The sequence below is a fragment of the Mustelus asterias genome, chromosome 18 (assembly GCF_964213995.1).
Source record: "Mustelus asterias chromosome 18, sMusAst1.hap1.1, whole genome shotgun sequence".
Taxonomy (NCBI): Eukaryota; Metazoa; Chordata; class Chondrichthyes; order Carcharhiniformes; family Triakidae; genus Mustelus; species Mustelus asterias.
Genome location: NC_135818.1, coordinates 32,719,351 through 32,741,506, shown reverse-complemented (window position 1 = coordinate 32,741,506; position 22,156 = coordinate 32,719,351). Strand labels below are relative to the sequence as shown.

Sequence of the window (22,156 nt, the reverse complement as noted above, 5' to 3'; positions counted from 1 at the left end):
GTTGGACTGGACGGGATTGAGGTTCATAAGGAGGAGGTGTTAGCAATTCTGGAAAGGGTAAAAATAGATAAGTCCCCTGGGCCGGATGGGATTTATCCTAGGATTCTCTGGGAGGCTAGAGAGGAGATTGCAGAGCCTTTGGCTTTGATCTTTGTGTCGTCATTGTCTACAGGAACAGTGCCAGAAGACTGGAGGATAGCAAATGTTGTCCCCTTGTTCAAGAAGGGGAGTAGGGACAACCCTGGTAATTATAGACCGGTGAGCCTTACTTCTGTTGTGGGAAAAGTTTTGGAAAGGATTATAAGAGATAGGATTTATAATCACCTAGAAAGGAATAATTTGACTAGGGATAGTCAGCACGGTTTTGTGAAGGGTAGGTCGTGCCTCACAAACCTTATTGAGTTCTTTGATAAGGTGACCAAAGAGGTGGATGAGGGTAAAGCGGTTGATGTGGTGTATATGGATTTCAGCAAAGCGTTTGATAAGGTTCCCCATGGTAAGCCTTTGCAGAAAATACGGACACATGGGATTGAGGGTGGTTTAGTGGTTTGGATCAGGAATTGGCTAGCTGTAAGAAAACAAAGGGTGGTGGTTGATGGGAAATATTCATCCTGGAGTCCAGTTACTAGTGGTGTACCGCAAGGATCTGTTTTGGGGCCACTGCTGTTTGTCATTTTTATTAATGACCTGGATGAGGGCGTAGAAGGATGGATTAGTAAATTTGCGGAAGACACTAAAGTCGGTGGAGCTGTAGACAGTGCGGAGGGAAGTGGCAGGTTACAGAGGGACATAGATAAGCTGCAGAGCTGGGCTGAGAGGTGGCAAATGGAGTTTAATGCGGAAAAGTGTGAGGTGATTCACTTTGGAAGGAGTAACAGGAATACAGAGTACTGGGCTAATGGTAAGACACTTGGTAGTGTGGATGAACAGAGGGATCTGGGTGTCCATGTGCATAGATCCCTGAAAGTTGACACCCAGGTTGATAGGGTTGTTAAGAAGGCGTACGGTGTGTTAGCTTTTATTGGTAGAGAGATTGAGTTTCGGAGCCAGGAAGTCATGCTGCAACTGTACAAAACTCTGGTGCGGCCGCACTTGGAGTATTGCGTACAGTTCTGGTTGCCGCATTATAGGAAAGATGTGGAAGCATTGGAAAGGGTGCAGAGGAGATTTGCCAGGATGTTGCCTGGTATGGTGGGAAGATCGTATGAGGAAAGGCTGAGGGACTTGAGGTTGTTTTCATTAGAGAGAAGAAGGTTAAGAGGTGACTTAATAGAGGCATACAAGATGATCAGAGGATTAGATAGGGTGGATAGTGAGAGCCTTTTTCCTCGCATGGTGATGGCTAACATGAGGGGACATAGCTTTAAATTGAGGGGTGAGAGATATAGGACAGATGTTAGAGGTAGGTTCTTTACTCAGAGAGTAGTAAGGGCGTGGAATGCCCTGCCTGCAGCAGTAGTGGACTCGTCAACATTAAGAGCATTCAAATGGTTATTGGATAAACATATGGATGATATTGGAATAGTGTAGATTAGAGGGGCTTTAGATGGGTTTCACTGGTCGGCGCAACAGAGGGCCAAAGGGCCTGTACTGCGCTGTAATGTTCTGTGTTCTATGTTCTAAGTGTGTGGTGGTTCATTTTGGCAGGTCGAATAGGATGAAAGAATATAATATTAAGGGTAAGACGCTTGGCAGTGTGGAAGATCAGAAGGATCTTGGGGTCCGGGTTCATAGGATGCTCAAAGCATTGTCGCAGGTAGAGGCTGTAATTAAGAAGGCGTATGGAATACTGGCCTTCATCAGTAGAGGAATTGAGTTTAGAAATTGGGAGATAATGCTGCAGCTGTATAGGACCTTGGTCAGACCCCACCTGGAGTACTGTGCCCAGTTCTGGTCGCTTCATTATAGAAAGGATGTGGAAGCCATAGAAAGGGTGCAAAGGAGATTTTCAAGGATGTTGCCTGGATTAGATGGCATTCCTTATGAGGATAGGTTGAGAGAGCTGGGTCTTCTCTCCTTGGAGAGGCGAAGGATGAGAGGTGACCTGATAGAGGTGTATAAGATGTTGAGAGGTATTGATAGAGTGGATTCTCAGAGGCTTTTACCCAGGGCTGGAATGGTTGCCACAAGAGGTCACAGGTTTAGGGTGCTGAGGAGTAGGTACAGAGGAGATGTTAGGGGGGGGGGGGGGGGGGGGGGGTAGGTTTTTCACTCAGAGGGTGGTGGGTGTGTGGAATCGGCTGCCGGTAGTGGTGGTGGAGGCGGATTCGATAAGGTCTTTTAAGAGACTTTTGGATAAGTTCATGGAGGTTAGTAAGATAGAGGGTTATAGGTAAGCCTAGTAGGTAGGGACATGTTCGGCGCAACTTGTGGGCCGAAGGGCCTGTTTGTGCTGTAGCTATGTTCTATGTTCTATTGAATCTATGGCACGGAGATGGGCCCTTCGGCCCAAACTGGCCCACACTGACCAAAATGATCATCTAAGCTAACCCCATTTGCCTGCTTTTGGCCCATATCCCTCTAAACCTTCACTATCCATCTATTTGCCCAAAAGCCTTTTAAATATTGTCAATGTCCCTGCCTCAAAAACACTTCCTCGAGCAGCTCATTCCACATACGTACCACTCTCTGTGTAAAAAAGTTGTTGCTCAAGGTCCCATTAATTCTTTCCCCTCTTAACTTAAACCTATGCCCTCTAGTTCTCGATTCCCCGACCCTGAGAAAAAGACAGTGCATTCACCTTATCCATGCAAGGCATGGATTTTAGCAAGGCTTTCGATAAGGTCCCCCATGCAAGGCTTCTAGAAAAAGTGAGAGGGCATGGGATCCAAGGGGCTGCTGCTCTGTGGATCCAGAACTGGCTTGCCCAAAGGAGGTGTTTAACTTGGTGTTGTGAGACTTCTTACTGTGCTTGCCCAAAGGAGGCAGAGAGTGGGTATAGATGGGTCTTTTTCTAAATGGAGGTTGGTCACCAGTGGTGTGCCCCAGGGATCTGTTCTGGGACCCTTGCTGTTTGTCATTTTCATAAATGACCTGGATGAGGAAGCGGAGGGATGGGTTGGTAAGTTTGCCGATGACACGAAGGCTGGTGGGGTTGTGGATAGTCTGGAGGGATGTCAGAAGTTACAGAGGGACATAGATAGGATGCAAGACTGGGCGGAGAAGTGGCAGATGGACTTCAACCCAGATAAATGCGTTGTGGTCCATTTTGGTAGGTCAAATGGGATGAAGGAGTACAATATAAAGGGAAAGACTCTTAGTACTGTAGAGGATCAGAAGGACCTTGGAGTCCAGGTCCATAGGACTCTGAAATCGGCCCCGCAGGTGGAGGAGGTGGTTAAGAAGGCGTATGGTGTGCTGGCCTTTATCAATCGAGGGATTGAGTTTAGGAGTCCGGGGATAATGATGCAGCTATATAAGACCCTCGTCAGACCCCACTTGGAGTACTGTGCTCAGTTCTGGCCGCCTCACTATAGGAAGGATGTGGAAAAGATTGAAAGGGTGCAGAGGAGATTTACAAGGATGTTGCCTGGATTGAGTGGCATGCCTTATGAGGATAGGGTGAGGGAGCTCGGTCTTTTCTCCTTGGAGAGATGAAGGATGAGAGGAGACCTAATAGAGGTGTATAAGATGTTGAGAGGCATAGATCGGGTGGACTCTCAGAGGTTTTTTCCCAGGGTGGAAATGTCTGCTATGAGAGGACACAGGTTTAGGGTGCTGGGGGGTAGGTACAGGGGAGATGTTAGGGGGAAGTTTTTCACACAGAGGGTGGTGGGCGAGTGGAATCGGCTGCCATCAGTGGTGGTGGAAGCGAACTCAATAGGGTCTTTTAAGAGACTCCTGGATGAGTACATGGAGCGTAATAGGATGGAGGGTTATAGGTAGGTCTAGAAGGTAGGGATGTGTTCGGCACAACTTGTGGGCCGAAGGGCCTGTTTGTGCTGTAGTTTTTCTATGTTTCTATGCCTCTCATGATTTTCTACACCTCTATAAGATCACCCCTCAGTCTCCTATGCTCCAAAGAATAAAGTCCCAGCCTGTCCAATCTCTTGTTATAACTCAGTCCCTTAAGTCCTGGCAACATCCTTGTAATTCTCTTCTGCACTCTCTCCAGTTTAATAATATCTTTCCTATAGCAAGGCAACCAAAACTGAACACAATACTCCAGGTGCAGCCTCATCGCTTCCCAACTTCTGTACTCAAAGCCCTGACTGATGAAGACCAGCCTTCTTCACTGCCCTATCTACCTGTGACTCTACCTTTAGAGAACCGTGCACCTGAACTCCAAGGTCCCTCTGTTCCATGATACTCCCTAAGGTCCTATCATTCACCGTGAAAGTCCTACTTCGCTTTGACTTTCCAAAATGCAACACCTCACACTTATCTGTATTGAACTCCATTTGCATTTCTCAGCTCATTTCCCCAGCTGATCAAGATCCTATTGCAATTTTTGATAACCTTCCTCTGTCTACAACACCACTATTTTAGTGTCATCTGCAAACTTACTGATCATACCTTGTACATTCTCATCCAAATCGTGGATATAGATAACAAACAGTAATGGCCCCAGCACTGACCCCTGAGACACACCACCAGTCACAGGCCTCCATCCAGTCCGACAAGCATCCTCCACCATTATCCTCTGCTTCGTACCATCAAGCCAATTGTATATCCAATTTGCCAGCTCTCCCTGGATTCCATGTGATTAGCGTGATTTTAATGGTAGTTACAGTTGGTGCAGATGCAAAGGGCCTTTTCTGCGCTGTATGACTCTGTGGCCGAAATTCTGCCATCTCGCCCACCATGGGAATCGCAGCGGGTGAGACAAAATTTGGCGGACCATTTGGAAGTCTGTTGAGCTCAAGAGAGAATTTCTGGTTTTGGGGCATGTGTGGCCACAGGCTGCTAGCCTTTACCTGTAAATAAACATGTTGTTTTCCCTTATAAGGTGAACCAATTCTGTTTTGGAGTTTTTGCAATTTTGAGATTGACCTGGAGGAGGTTAAGCCAAATATTACAGAACATAAAGATGCAATATTCAGTTCATAGAACATTCCATCTGCTTATGGAAATGTTAGTAAGAAGTCTCACAACACCAGGTTAAAGGCCAACAGGTTTATTTGGCAGCACTAGCTTTCGGAGCCCCAAGCCCCTTCTTCAGGTGAGTGAGGACTCGTGTTCACAAACAGGACATATAAAGACACAAACTCAATTTACAAGATAACGGGTGGAATGCGAATGTTTACAGGCAATCAAGTCTTAAAGGTACAGACAATGTGAGTGGAGAGAGGGTTAAGCACAGGTTAAAGAGATATGTATTGTCTCCAGCCAGGACAGTTAGTGAGATTTTGCAAGCCCAGGCAAGTCGTGGGGGTTACAGATAGTGTGACATGAACCCAAGATCCCGGTTGAGGCCGTCCTCATGTGTGTGGAACTTGGCTATCAGTCTCTGCTCAGCAATTCTGCGCAGTTGTGTGTCGTGAAGGCCGCCTTGGAGAACGCTTACCTGAAGATCAGAGGCTGAATCACTGAGCAGAGACTGATAGCCAAGTTCCACACACATGAGGACGGCCTCAACTGGGATCTTGGGCTCATGTCACACTATCTGTAACCCCCACGACTTGCCTGGGTTTGCAAAATCTCACTAACTGTCCTGGCTGGAGACAATAAACATCTCTTTAACCTGTGCTTAACCCTCTCTCCAATCACATTGTCTGTACCTTTAAGACTTGATTGCCTGTAAACACTCGCATTCCACCCATTATCTTGTAAATTGAGTTTGTGTCTTTATATGCCCTGTTTGTGAACACAAATCCTCACTCACCTGAAGAAGGGGCTTGGGGCTCTGAAAGCTAGTGCTGCCAAATAGAAACATAGAAACCCTACAGTACAGAAAGAGGCCATTTGGCCCATCGAGTCTGCACCGACCACAATCCCACCTAGGCCCTACCCCCATACCGCTACATATTTACCCACTAATCCCTCTAACCTACGCATTTCAGGACACTATGGGCAATTTTTAGCACGGCCAATCAACCTAACCCGCACATTTTTGGACCTGTTGGACTTTAACCTGGTGTTGTGAGACTTCTTACTGTGCTTTCCCCAGTCCAACGCTGGCATCTCCACATTATGGAAATGTTGACATCAGTAAAACAGTAAAGAATTATTACAAGATTCCAGTTTGATCAGACAACATACAGTATGCTGGGATTTCCAGTTGAACAATACAGACCAGGAGTTGGAATTACTGTTGCTTTTGGCTGTCCAGATACTTCAAGTGCTTTCCTTTCAACTTCTGCAGAAAAAAGTAAAGTTAGGATTTCAGGCCAATTAGAATCACAGAGTCATTTACAACACCGAAGAGGGCCATTCAGCACATTGAGTCCATTCCAGCTCTCCTTGGAGAAACCCAGTCAGTTCCCATATCCCACTTGATTGCCATAGCCCTGCAGGTTAATTCCCTCAAGTGCCCATCTAATTTCCACTTGAAATCATTGATTGTTTTCCATTCCACCACCCTCTTGGGCAGCAAATTCCAAGTCACTACCACAAGCTGCATAAACATGTTCTTCACAATCCCCAGGCATCTCTTCCCCAGAATCTGAAATCTGTGTCCCCTAGTACTTGTACAATCACGCAATGGGAACAGATTTTATCCAAACCTGTCATAATCTTGCACACTTCCATCGAATCTCTCAATCTCCTTTGAACAGTCCTAGCTTTTTCAACCCAGCCTTGCAACTAAAACTCTCCATCGCTGGAACCATTCTGCTAAAACGTTCTGCACCATCTCAAAGGCCTCATATATTTCCTAAGCTGTGGTGACCAGAACTGGATGCAACAGTCCAGATGGAGCATAACCAAAGCTTATAAAGGCTCTGTTTTTTGTGATCAAAACCTCTATTTATAAAACCCAACATCCCATATGCTTTGCTAGCCACTTTCTCAATATGTCCTAACACCTTCAAAGATGGGTGCACATGGTGTCTCAGTTTCTACACAACTATGAGGAACACTTTGCTATGCATGTGGAATATGTTTGTCTTGTGTATAAATCTATCCTTTTTTTGTCTGACTGCAAGCGCGGTTAATGGGCTATTTCAAGCCTTTTGATTTTTCTGTAAACCACATATGAATATGTAATATGCTGGATTCAAATAAAGTTAACAACATGTTTTTATGTGGTTAGCAAGGTACCAATCATGTACTCAAATATTAAGTAAGTTGGAACAACTTAAACCATTTAAAAGTTTCAACTGAACACATGATTAAACAGACTACCTAAACCTGCATTAACATTGCAATATTTAACATTTAAAATCTTGCTTCTTGGACAGGACTAAAACCTAGCTTATAAGTCAAGGTCAGTTAGCTGATGTTTACTCAATTCCAGTTTCTTTCAAATGTTTTCCATGAGAAATGTCACAGAAAATCGCTTGTTGTGTTTATAAAAGCAAAACCCAAAAGAGAATCGTTTCAAATAGTATTCAGGCTAGCAAGCCTGACTTGGTGATTAATATGCTCCAGACTGGTTATCGTTAGTCTGTAAATTAATTGGAACAGGTTTCTAAAGCAGCCTTTATAAATGCTGACATATGGCAAATATTTTCCACAATACTATAATCAAACCTACAGATGGGTATTGACGAGCATCAGATGTCTTTTTCCAGTGATAACACATTGCTCAACTCATGAAAGTGTACCTCTGAAGTTTAAATTTTGCCAGACTACATAGCCCCTGTTTAAAACTTCTTACTAAAGATATAGCTGTGTTTTCTCTACCAATAATGATTACTGATACTTTCCATAAAATTCACAACACAAAGGTGCAATTTCATGAGAAAATGGTTAATTATGGAGAAAGTAAGCATTCACTCTTCAATTATTATAATTTGTTTTGTTTTGGAAGTTTCACCCCCATTTACTCATTCATTCTTTGAAATTCTTAAGGAGAATGAAATAATGCTTACTGGAGACTGAAAACGAGCTCATCCATCGAGGAAGTGGTAAGGATCTTATCCCATTTGCAGAGGAAGCCCGATAATTTTCCTGTCCTGGTAGTTTCTGAAGACGAACTACTCCTCCCAAAGTGTCAATCACACCACTGGAATAAACCACAAGAAAAAACAACACATCAGTGGAGAAAAATCTTCAGTGCTTCAATTGGGTAAATGTTGGGGGCGACTCTCCCATTCTGACCTGCTAATTTTTTGGCAGGTCAGGCTGGGGGATTCGTGCGTGTGCCGATTCATGGGATTTGCGCATGTGTTCCTGATGCGTGCGCATCTCCCAGCGACGGAAATCCGGTGAGGTTGGGACCAGGCAGGAAACCGGTAGGAACAACAGGTAAGTACGTTTAATCTTATTTTAATATTATTTAAATGTGATTATTGGGCCCGGGACTGAATTCGCCGGGCCCAATAACATCTCCCACCCCGCCAGTACAATTTCACTCCGGCGTGGTTTAGAGTAGTTCCCTACTTTTGGGAACTAGTGGGAGACCCTGCTGGAGTGAAGCGGGGGGCAATCTGGGGCTCCCAGGCAGTCACGGGGTGAGGGGTGGTTCCTTGTGGGCATGGGCACCCTGGTAGTGCCAGCCTGGGCCCTGGCACTGCCCAAGGGGCAAAGTGCCCATGCCCAGGGGTGCCTTAGCACTGCCAACCGGGCATGGGGCAGTGCCAAGAGGATGGGGCCTGGGGGCAGTGCCAAGAGGGCTGGGCATGGGGGCGATCGGTGGGGATTGGGGGTCCCGCTGCCACTCTGCAGACAGGATCGATTGGGGTTGGAGGGAGGCCAGTGATCGAGCTGGCCAGCAAACTGCAGGCTGACAGAGACCCGGAACTGTCAGCCTTCAGTGTGAATAGGCCCCGCCCCCGAGCTTTTAATGATATTCACAACCGTGACCTCTGCATTTCACAGAATGTGGGAGATTCGAGTCTGAACTCTCAGTGAAAAAACAGTCATGATTTACACCATTTTTCCAGTGAATTCAGCCCTTGGAACTGTTTTGGGAGAATCACCCCCGTTCTTTCTAAAATGTAGATTCGCTGTCATGTTTTCCTCTTTTACAATAGTGATCAAAAAGTTGGCTGTGAAGCATGCCAAAGATAATTCTATAAATACACAATTTTCTTTGATTTCATCACAATGTAATGAAAACTGAAAGATATGGGAGCAATTTTCCGACCTCGCTGCGCCTGGCACAGATCACACCGATTCTGGAAAATAGCGCGCAGGTCTAAAAACGGGTTTCACGCCAAATGGTTTGTAATCATCCTGGTCCCTTTGTACTGGTGCAAACTGAATCACGCCCACTAAGTGCACGAGATCAATTAGCATATTTAAAGTAGTATTTTAAAATGCATAGCCCGTTTGATGCCCCAATTCTCCCAGCTCCCAGGATCTTTTGACCTTCAGGCACGGCAGAAGCCTGGTGACAATCACAACTGGTCTCCACTAGCAGAGCCCAGGTGTGGTGAACATGCTGGGGTTTTGGGTGGTCTGGGATATGGTTGGGCAGTGCACATCACTACCCACCTGGCACACAGGCAGTGCCAGTTGGGCACAGCCAGTGTGCCAGGGGTAGTGCTGTGGGGGTGTGGTCTGAGTGGGGGGCATGCAGGGGGAATATGCAGAGCAGTATGGGGGGGGGGGTTGTATGGGGGGTAATGTATGGAAGATTGTACAGGGGGTTTCATGAAGTGTTGGAGCATGAAGGGGAAGCATGTCAGGGATCATGAAGGGGGACCTACTGGGAGGGACCCAACGCTCCAATGTCGGCGATCCATGTCGGGAGAGGATGGGGAAACATACCGGCGGTGGGGGGGGGGGGGGGGGGGGGGGGGGGTGAGGTGGGGGGGGGGGGGGAAGGTCGGGGGGGGAAGGTGGGGGGGGGGAAGGAAGGATGCCAATGCCCATGAGCGGAGGGAGGGGGTCTCCCAGTGCATTGAGAGGTGAGGCACCTTTTCAAAATGACACCTGATCACTTTGCAGCCGGGCTCACTGGTGTGTTTAGGCCCTGCCCCTCCCAAAGTGATGTGCAACTCGCCACTCTCCCAAAAAATGTGCGGGACGATTACAGTCCGTACTGCACCTGTTCCTGTGCTGTACTGTTCTATGTTTTATGTTCTAAGACTGATCCCAGCTGAGCCACAGCAGACTCCTGCAATAGCTTTAACACCAAGGAGTAAGAGGGAAGTTCAATTGATGTAGTTTGGTGATGCACAGTTGATGCACTTTGGAAGAAGAAACAAGACAAGGGAGTATTTAATGAAAGGCAGGACACTGGGAAGTTCAGAGGAACAGAGGGATCTTGGGGTAATTATTCACAGATCCCTGAAGCCGGCAGGGCATGTGAATCGGATAGTTAAAAAGGCTTATGGGATTTTAGCAAAGCTTTTGACAAGATCTCACTTAGGAGACTGATTGAGAAAGGTGAAGCACATGGAATTCGGGGAAACTTGGCGAGATGGATCAGAAACTGTTCACAAAGGGTAGTGGTAGAAGGCTGTTCGAGTGACTGGAGGCCAGTATCCGGCAGTGTACCACAAGGATCAGTACTGGGATCCTCATTGTTTGTTATATACATAAATGATATCGATGAAAATGTGGGGGGAATGTTAAGCAATTTTGTAGACGATACCAAGATTGATAGGGTGGTTAATAGTGAAGAAGATGGTTGTAGGTTATAAGAGGATATAGATGGGTTGATCAGATGGGCAGAGCAGTGGCAGATGGTATTTAGCCTTGATAAGTGTGAGGTGATGCACTTTGGAAGAAGAAACAGACAAGGGAGTATTTAATGAATGGCAGGACACTGGGAAATTCAGAGGAACAGAGGGATCTTGGGTAATTATTCACAAATCCCTGAAGGTGGCAGAGCATGTGAATTGGATAGTTAAGAAGGCATATGGGACACTTGTTTTCATCAGTTGTGGTATAGAGTATAAGGGCAAGGTGGTTGAGTTAGAGTTGTACGGACCATTGTTTAGGCCGCAGCTGGAGTACTGTGTGTAGTTCTGGTCACCTCACTATAGGAGAAATATGATAGCACTAGAGAGGGTACAGAGGAGGTTCACCAGGATGTTGCCTGGGACGGAGTTAGAGTTATAAGGAGAGACTAGAATAGGATTGTGTATACATGTTTGAGGTGCATGGGGGTATGGACAGGGTGAGTAGGGAGCAGCTGCTCTCCTTGGTTGTAGGGTCAATCATCAAGGGTAAGAAGCAGGGGATTCAGAAGGGATTTGAGAAAAAACATTTTCACTCAGAGCGTTGTGTGAATCTGGAATGCACTGCCTGGGAAGATAGTCGAGACCGGAAACCTTATAAACTTTAAAAAATATTTGTATGTGCTCTTGAAATATTATAGTATTCAGGGATATGGGACAAGTGCAGGGAAATGGTATTAGCGCACCTTCAGTGGTAGCAATTGTTGGTGCAGACTCGATGGGCTGAAGGGCCTTTTCTGTACTGTATAACTCTATGACTAAAGAACAAATAGAACATAGAACATAGAACATTACAGCGCAGAACAGGCCCTTCGGCCCACGATGTTGCACCGACCAGTTAAAAAAAAACTGTGACCCTCCAACCTAAACCAATTTCTTTTCGTCCATGAACCTATCTACGGATCTCTTAAACGCCCCCAAACTAGGCGCATTTACTACTGATGCTGGCAGGGCATTCCAATCCCTCACCACCCTCTGGGTAAAGAACCTACCCCTGACATCGGTTCTATAACTACCCCCCCTCAATTTAAAGCCATGCCCCCTCGTGCTGGATTTCTCCATCAGAGGAAAAAGGCTATCACTATCCACCCTATCTAAACCTCTAATCATCTTATATGTTTCAATAAGATCCCCTCTTAGCCGCCGCCTTTCCAGCGAAAACAATCCCAAATCCCTCAGCCTCTCCTCATAGGATCTCCCCTCCATACCAGGCAACATCCTGGTAAACCTCCTCTGCACCCTCTCCAAAGCCTCCACATCCTTCCTGTAATGTGGGGACCAGAACTGCACACAGTACTCCAAGTGCGGCCGCACCAGAGTTGTGTACAGTTGCAACATAACGCTACGACTCCTAAATTCAATCCCCCTACCAATAAACGCCAAGACACCATATGCCTTCTTAACAACCTTATCTACTTGATTCCCAACTTTCAGGGATCTATGCACACATACACCTAGATCCCTCTGCTCCTCCACACTATTCAAAGTCCTCCCGTTAGCCCTATACTCAACACATCTGTTATTCCTACCAAAGTGAATTACCTCACACTTCTCCGCATTAAACTCCATCCGCCACCTCTCGGCCCAACTTTGCAACCTGTCTAAGTCTTCCTGCAAACTACGACACCCTTCCTCACTGTCTACCACACCACCGACTTTGGTGTCATCAGCAAATTTGCTAATCCACCCAACTATACCCTCATCCAGATCATTAATAAATATTACAAACAGCAGTGGCCCCAAAACAGATCCCTGAGGTACACCACTTGTAACCGCACTCCATGATGAATATTTACTATCAACCACCACCCTCTGTTTCCTATCCGCTAGCCAATTCCTGATCCAATTTCCTAGATCACCCCCAATCCCATACATCTGCATTTTCTGCAGAAGCCTACCATGGTGAACCTTATCAAACGCCTTACTAAAATCCATATATACCACGTCCACTGCCTTGCCCCCATCCACCTCCTTGGTCACTTTCTCAAAAAACTCAATAAGGTTAGTAAGGCACGACCTACCTGCCACAAAACCATGCTGACTATCACCTATCAATTCATTACTCTCCAAATAACTATAAATCCTATCCCTTATAATTTTTTCCAACATCTTGCCGACAACAGAAGTGAGACTCACCGGTCTATAATTCCCGGGGAAGTCTCTGTTCCCCTTCTTAAACAATGGGACAACATTCGCTAACCTCCAATCTTCTGGTACTATACCAGAGGCCAACGACGACCTGAAGATCAGAGCCAGAGGCTCTGCAATCACTTCTCTTGCCTCCCAGAGAATCCTTGGATAAATCCCATCCGGACCAGGGGATTTATCTATTTTCAGACCCTCCAGAATATCCTGCACATCCTCCTTATCAACTGTAATACTGTCTATTCTACTCCCTTGCAACCCAGTGTCCTCCTCAGCTATATTCATGTCCCCTTGCGTGAACACCGAAGAGAAATATTGGTTCAATGCTTCACCAATCTCCTCCGGTTCCACACATAACTTCCCTCTGCCATCTATAACTGGCCCTAAACTTGCCCTAACCAACCTTCTGTTCTTGACATACCTATAGAACGCCTTAGGATTCTCTTTAACCCTATCCGCCAAAGTCTTCTCATGTCCCCTTTTAGCCCTTCTAAGCTCGCTCTTCAACTCCCTCTTAGCCAATCTAAAGCTTTCTAGTGCACTACCCGAGTGCTCACGTCTCATCCGAACATAAGCCTCCTTTTTCTTTTTAACCAACAAAGAAACTTTTTTGGTGCACCACGGTTCCCTAGCCCTACCAATTCCTCCTTGCCTGACAGGGACATACCTATCACAGACTCGCAGTAGCTGCTCCTTGAAAAAACTCCACATGTCGGACGTTCCCAGTCCCTGTAATCTCCTAGTCCAACCTATGTTTCCTAATTCTCTCCTAATAGCCTCATAATTACCCTTCCCCCAGCTAAAACCACTGGCCCGAGGTTCATGCCTATCCCTTTCCATCACTAAGGTGAACGTAACCGAATTGTGGTCACTATCACCAAAATGCACACCAACTTCCAAGTCTAGCACCTGGTCTGGCTCATTTCCCAGCACCAGATCCAATATAGCCTCACCTCTAGTTGGCCTGTCTACATACTGAGTCAAAAAACCTTCCTGCACGCTTTGAACAAAAACTGACCCCTCTAACGAGCTAGAGCTATAACAATTCCAGTCAATATTAGTCAAGTTAAAATCCCCCATAACAATTGCCCTATTACTTTCACTCCTAAGCAGGATTGACTCCGCAATCCTTTCCTCAACCTCTCTAGAACTTTTAGGAGGTCTATAAAAGACTCCCAACAGGGTGACCTCTCCTCACCTATTTCTAATCTCCGCCCATACTACCTCAACAGATAAGTCCTCATCAAACCTCCTCTCTGACACTGTGATACAATCTCTGACCAATAATGCTACCCCTCCCCCTCTTCTACCTCCTTCCCTACTTCGACTAAAACATTTGAACCCCGGGACCTGCAGCATCCATTCCTGCCCCTGCTCTATCCATGTCTCTGAAATAGCCACAACATCGAAGTCCCAGGTACTGATCCACGCTGCAAGTTCACCCACTTTATTGCGAATACTCCTGGCATTGAAGTATACACATTTCAAACCCTGCTCCACCCCACCTCTGCAATGCCGTGCATTGCAGTCCCCATCCATGCATCCCTCACTTTCAGCCCCACTACTCAGGATCCCTCCCCCCCCCCGAATCAGTTTAAACCTCCTTGCATGGCCTTAGCAAATTTACCCCCCAGGTAAATAAATAACAATACAGCACAGGATTACAGCACAGCACAGAATACCACATCACCTTGAACTTGTGACCCCTTGTGTTTGTCATTTCTGACCTGGGAAAAAGCTTCCAACTGTTCACCCTATCTATGCCCTTCATAATTTTATAAACTTCTATTAGGTCACCCCTCAACCTCCGTCTTTCCAGGGAGAACAACCCTAGTTTACTCAATCTCACCTCATAGCTAATACCCTCCATACCAGGCAACATCCTGGTAAACCTTTTCTGCACTCTCTCCAAAGCCTCCACATCCTTCTGGTAGTGTGGCGACCAGAACTGGACGCAGTATTCCAAATGTGGCCTAACCAACGTTCTATATAACTGCAACATCATATGCCAACTTCTATACTCTACGTCCCATCCAATAAAGGCAAGCATGCCATATGCCTTCTTCACCACCTTTTCCACCTGTGCTGCCACCTTTAAGGATCTGTGGACTTGCACACCCAGATCCCTCTGTGTGTCTATACTCCTGATGGCTCTGCCATTTATTGTATAGCTCCCCCCTGCATTAGATTTACCAAAATGCATCACTTCGCATTTATCTGGATTAAATTCCATTCGCCATTTCTCCACCCAATTTTCCAGCCTATCTATATCCTGCTGTATTCTCTGACAATGTTCATCATTCTCCACAACTCCAGCAATCTTGGTGTCGTCCGCAAACTTACTAATCAGACCAGCTACATCTTCTTCCAAATAATTTATATATATATCACAAACAGCAAAGGTCCCAGTACAGAGCCCTGTGGAACACCACTAGTCACAGACCTGCAATCAGAAAAAGACCCCTCCGCTGCTACCCTCTGTCTTCTATGGCCAAAGTAAGAAGTCTAACAACACCAGGTTAAAGTCCAACAGATTTATTTGGTAGCAAAAGCCACTAGCTTTCGGAACAGGCTGTTCCTTCATCAGGTGTGTGGGAGTTCCCAGTTCTCAACCCACCCACCTGATGAAGGAACAGCCTGTTCCGAAAGCTAGTGGCTTTTGCTACCAAATAAACCTGTTGGACTTTAACCTGGTGTTGTTAGACTTCTTACTGTGTTTACCCCAGTCCAATGCCGGCATCTCCACATCATGACTTCTATGGCCAAGCACAGTAAGAAGTCTAACAACACCAGGTTAAAGTCCAACAGGTTTATCTGGTAGCAAACACCACTAGCTTTCGGAGCGTGCTGCTCCTTCGTCAGATGGAGTGGGAGATCTGCTCACAAACAGGGCATACAGAGATCGCTAGTTCTGTACCCATCTAGCTAATTCACCTTTGATCCCATGAGATTTAACCTTTTGCACCAGCCTGCCATGAGGGACCTTATCAAATGTTTTACTAAAGTCCATGTAGACAACATCCACGGCCCTTCCCTCGTCAATCATTTTTGTCACCTCCTCAAAAAACTCAACCAAATTTGTGAGGCATGAACTCCCTCGTACAAAACCACGTTGTCTATCGCTAATGAGACTATTCAGTTCTAAATGTGTATAGATCCTATTTCTAAGAATCTTCTCCAACAATTTCCCTACCATGGACATCAAGCTCAGTGACCTATAATTACCCGGGTTATCCTTGCTACCCTTCTTAAATAATGGGACCACATTTGCTATCCTCCAATCCTCTGGGCCCTCACCTGTGTCCAATGAAGAGACAAAGATTTCTGTTAGAGACCCAGCAATTTCATCTCTTGTCTCTCTCAGTAATCTAGGACAGATGCCATCTGCCCTTGGGAATTTGTCTACCTTAATGTTTCCTAAAACACCTAACACTTCCTCCCTTGTAATTGCGATTTGTTCTAACGGGTCTACACATCCCTCTGAGGCACTACCAATCAACGTGTCCCTCTCCTTTGTGAATACTGATACAAAGTATTCATTTAGGATCTCACCTATTTCCTCGACTTCCTAGCATAATTCCCCTCCTTTGTTCTTGAGAGGTCCGACTCTTTCTCTGACAACCCTCTTGTTCCTAACGTATGTATAAAATGCCTTGGGATTCTCCTTAATCCTGTCTGCCAAGGACATTTCGTGACCCCTTTTTGCCCTTCTAACTCCCTGTTTGAGTTCTTTTCTACTTTCTCTGTAGTGCTACAGTGCTTCATCTGTTTTTAGCTGCCTGGACCTCATGTATGCCTCTTTTTCCTTTTTGATTAGACCCACAATTTCTCTGGTTATCCACGTCTCTCGAATCCTACCTTTCCTATCCTTCCTTTTTACAGGCAAATGCCTGTCCTGCACTCCTATCAACTGCTCCTTAAAAGTCTCCCACGTGCCAGATGTGGATTTACTCTCAAACAGCCTCTCCCAATCAACAGCCACCAAATCCTGCCTAATCCGGCTGTAGTTAGCCTTCCCCCAATTCAGCACCTTACCCATAGGACAACACTCATCCTTTTCCATGACTATCCAAAAGTTATGATGTGGAGATGCCGGCGTTGGACTGGGGTAAACACAGTAACAGTAACAGTAACCTGGTGTTGTTAAAACTGTTACTATCCGAAAGTTTACAGAATTGTGGTCACTGTTCGCCACATGTTCCCCCACTGAAACTTTGATGACCTGACCGGGCTCATTCCCCAGTACTAGTACTGGACCTAGGTCCAGTATAGCACCCTCTCTAGTTGGTCTCTAGTTGGTCTATCAACATATTGTTCCAAAGAACCTTCCTGGACACATTTTACAAATTCCTCCCCGTCCGGACCCCCAATCCTAAGGGATTTCCAGTGTATATGAGGGAAATTAAAGTCTCCCACTACAACAACCCTATTTTTTCTATACCTGTCCAGAATCTCCTTACATATCCGTTCTTCGACTTCCCGTGGGCTGTTGGGAGGCCTGTAGTATACCCCCAGCATAGTGACTGTGCCCTTTATGTTTCTGAGCTCTACCCACAGTGTCTCGTTACATGATCCTTCCAAATTGTTCACCCTCTGTACCGTTGTAATATGCTCCCTAACCAGTATTGCTACTCCCCCACCTCTTCTAGCCCCTCCTCTGTCTCGCCTAAAACACTTATACCCCGGAATATTCGGCTGCCAGTCCTGTCCTTTTAACCAAGTCTCTGTCATTGCAACCACATCCAAGTTCCGCGCTTACATTAAGGCTCTAAGTTCATCTGTCTTGCCCGTTACGCTCCTTGCATTGAAGCAGATGCACTCCAGACCTCCAGGCCCACTGAGTTCATCCTCCCCCAGATTGCTCTTCCTCTTAGGCAGTCTTGTCTTGGCCCCATGCTCGTCCCGAGTCTCTACGCTTGCTGACCTATTGTTCTGATAGGAAGCACTCAACTACAAAGCACTCAACTACAAAGCACTCAACTACAAAGCACTCAACTACAAGGCACTCAACTACAGGGCACTCAACTACAAAGCACTCAACTACAAAGCACTCAACTACAAAGCACTCAACTACAAGGCACTCAACTACAAGGCACTCAACTACAAGGCACTCAACTACAAAGCACTCAACTACAAAGCACTCAACTACAGGGCACTCAACTACAAGGCACTCAACTACAAAGCACTCAACTACAAAGCACTCAACTACAAGGCACTCAACTACAAGGCACTCAACTACAAAGCACTCAACTACAGGGCACTCAACTACAAGGCACTCAACTACAAGGCACTCAACTACAAAGCACTCAACTACAGGGCACTCAACTACAAAGCACTCAACTACAGGGCACTCAACTACAAAGCACTCAACTACAGGGCACTCAACTACAAGGCACTCAACTACAAGGCACTCAACTACAAAGCACTCAACTACAGGGCACTCAACTACAAAGCACTCAACTACAGGGCACTCAACTACAGGGCACTCAACTACAAAGCACTCAACTACAAGGCACTCAACTACAAGGCACTCAACTACAAGGCACTCAACTACAAAGCACTCAACTACAGGGCACTCAACTACAAGGCACTCAACTACAAGGCACTCAACTACAAAGCACTCAACTACAAGGCACTCAACTACAAAGCACTCAACTACAAGGCACTCAACTACAAAGCACTCAACTACAGGGCACTCAACTACAAGGCACTCAACTACAAGGCACTCAACTACAAGGCACTCAACTACAGGGCACTCAACTACAGGGCACTCAACTACAAGGCACTCAACTACAAGGCACTCAACTACAAGGCACTCAACAACAAAGCACTCAACTACAGGGCACTCAACTACAAGGCACTCAACTACAAGGCACTCAACTACAAAGCACTCAACTACAGGGCACTCAACTACAAAGCACTCAACTACAAAGCACTCAACTACAGGGCACTCAACTACAGGGCACTCAACTACAAGGCACTCAACTACAGGGCACTCAACTACAAAGCACTCAACTACAGGGCACTCAACTACAGGGCACTCAACTACAAAGCACTCAACTACAAAGCACTCAACTACAGGGCACTCAACTACAGGGCACTCAACTACAGGGCACTCAACTACAGGGCACTCAACTACAAAGCACTCAACTACAGGGCACTCAACTACAGGGCACTCAACTACAGGGCACTCCAATGCACAGCACTCTGTAAGACCATAAGACATAGGAGCAGAATTAGACCACTCAGCCCATCGAGACTGCTCCGTCATTCATTCATGGCTGATATTTTTCTCATCCCCATTCTCCTGTCTTTTCCCCATAACCCCTGATCCCCTTATTAATCAAGAACCTATCTATCTCTGTCTTAAGAACACTCAATGACCTGGCCTCCACAGCCTTCTGCGGCAAAGAGTTCCACAGATTCACCACTCTCTGGCTGAAGAAATTCCTCCTCATCTCTGTTTTAAAGGATCGTCCCTTTAGCCTGAGGTTGTGCCCTCTGGTTCTAGTTTTTCCCACTAGTGGAAGCATGCTCTCCACTTCCACTCTATTTAGGCCTCGCAGTATTCTCTCCAATGCACAACACTCCACTGCACAGCACTCCACTACAGTGCTCCCATACACTGTACACAAATACAGCACTCCAAAACACAGTGCCCAAATATACAGCACTCCCATGCAGAACTCCACTACACAGCACTCCACTACGCAGCACTGCAATATACAGCACTCCAATACAGAGCTCTAAAATACACAGCACTCCAATGCACAGCACTCCAATGCAGAGCACTTCAATATGCAGCACTCCAATACACAGCACTCCAATACACAGCACTCCAATAAAGCAACTCAATTCAGCACTTCAATACACAGCATTCCAATACACAGAAAACCAATACAAAGCACTCCAATACGCAGCACTCCAATACGCAGCACTCCAATACGCAGCACTCCAATGCAGAGCACTTCAATATGCAGCACTCCAATACACAGCACTCCAATAAAGCAACTCAATTCAGCACTTCAATACACAGCATTCCAATACACAGAAAACCAATACAAAGCACTCCAATACGCAGCACTCCAATGCGCAGCACTCCAATGCGCAGCACTCCAATGCGCAGCACTCCAATGCGCAGCACTCCAATGCAGCGCTCCAAAACACAGTGCACCAATGCAGCACTCCAAAACACAGTGCTCCAATATACAGCACTCCCATGCAGGACTCCATTGCACAGCACTCCACTATACAGCACTCCACAGCACTCCAATATACAGCACTGCAATATACAGCACTCCAATACAGAGCTCTAAAATACACAGCACTCCAACGCTCAGCACTCCAATGCAGAGCACTCCAACACACAGCACTCCAACACATAGCACTTCAATAAAGCAACTCGATTCAGCAATCCAATACACAGCACTGTAACACAGTGCTCCAATATACAGCACTCAAATACACAGAACCCCGCTACAAAGCACTCCAATACATAGCACTCCAATACACACAGCACTCCAATATACACAGCGCTCCAATACACACAGCACTCCAATAGAGCACTTCAGTTCAGTGCTCTGATACACAACACTCCAATATACAGCACTCTGATGTGCAGCGCTCTGATGCGCAGCGCTCTGATGCGCAGCACTCTGATGCGCAGCACTCTGATACGCAGCACTCTGATACACAGCACTCTGATACACAGCACTCTGATGCGCAGCACTCTGATGCGCAGCACTCTGATACACAGCACTCTGATACACAGCACTCTGATACACAGCACTCTGATGCGCAGCACTCTGATGCGCAGCACTCTGATACGCAGCACTCTGATACACAGCACTCTGATACACAGCACTCTGATACACAGCACTCTGATACACAGCACTCCAAATCACAGGACTCCAATGCACAGCACTCCAATGCACAGCACTCCAATATGTAGCACTCCAATATGTAGCACTCCAATATGCAGCACTCCAATATGCAGCACTCCAACACAGCACTCCAACACAGCACTCCAACACAGCACTCCAACACAGCACTCCAACACAGCACTCCAACACAGCACTTCAGTACAGCACTTCAGTACAGCACTTCAGTACAGCACTCCACTTCAGAGCTCTCCAATATGCAGCACTCCAATGCGCAGCACTCCAACGCACAGCACTTCACTACAGTGTTACTGTACACTGCACACCAATGCAGCAGTCCAAAACACTGTGCTCAAATATACAGCACGATTCAGCAATCCAATACACTGCACTGTAACACAGTGCTCCAATATACAGCACTCCAATACACAGAACTCCACTACAAAGCACTCCAATACACACAGCACTCCAATACACACAGCACTCCAATACACACAGCACTCCAATACACACAGCACTCCAATACAGTGCTCTGATACACAACACTCTAATACACAGCGCTCCAATACACACAGAACTCCAACACACTGCACTCCAAAAAAGCGCTTCAATTAATTGCTCTGATACACAAGGCTCCAAAACAGTGCTCCAATACACAGCACTCCAAATCTCAGTTCTCCAGTGCGCAGCACTCCAAAACAGTGCTCCATTATAGCGTCTAATACACAGCACACCTATACAGTACTCCAATACGAAGCACTCCAATACAGCACATCAATACACAGCACTCCAATACAGAACTCAAATACAGAACACTCCAATACACAGCACTCCTTTTCAGCACTCCAATGCACAGCACTTCAATACACAGTGCTCCAATTCGGCACTCCAATACACAGCACTCCAATACACAGCACTCCAAAACACAGCACTCCAAAACAAAGCACTCCAAAACACAGCACTCCAAAACACAGCACTCCCATGCATCAGTGCAATACACCACATTCCCATGCAGCACTGCAATACACCGTGCTGCAATACACTGCACTCCAATACAGAACTTCAATTCAGTGCTTTAATACACAACACTCCAATATAAAGCACTCCAATACTCAGCACTCCAGTACACAGCGCTCCAGTACTCAGCACTCCAGTACACAGCACTCCAGTGCACAGCACTCCAGTGCACAGCACTCCAGTGCACAGCACTCCTGTGCACAGCACTCCTGTGCACAGCACTCCTGTGCACAGCACTCCTGTGCACAGCACTCCTGTGCACAGCACTCCAACGCACAGCACTCCAACGCACAGCACTCCAACGCACAGCACTCCAACGCACAGCACTCCAACGCACAGCACTCCAACGCACAGCACTCCAACGCACAGCATTCCAACGCA

At 46.4% G+C, this 22,156-nt stretch overlaps 1 protein-coding gene across 1 annotated transcript in view; it reads right to left on the bottom strand.

The window, feature by feature from the left end:
- coch (coagulation factor C homolog, cochlin (Limulus polyphemus)) overlaps nucleotides 1-22,156 on the bottom strand; it is a 123,834-nt gene that overhangs the window by 38,313 nt on the left and 63,365 nt on the right. The window contains exons 4-5 of the mRNA XM_078233175.1: nucleotides 7,974-8,107; nucleotides 6,236-6,298 (exon numbers count right to left, since the gene is read on the bottom strand). Coding sequence (XP_078089301.1) covers nucleotides 6,236-6,298; nucleotides 7,974-8,107 — 197 coding nt within the window. The remainder of the gene's footprint in view (nucleotides 1-6,235; nucleotides 6,299-7,973; nucleotides 8,108-22,156) is intronic.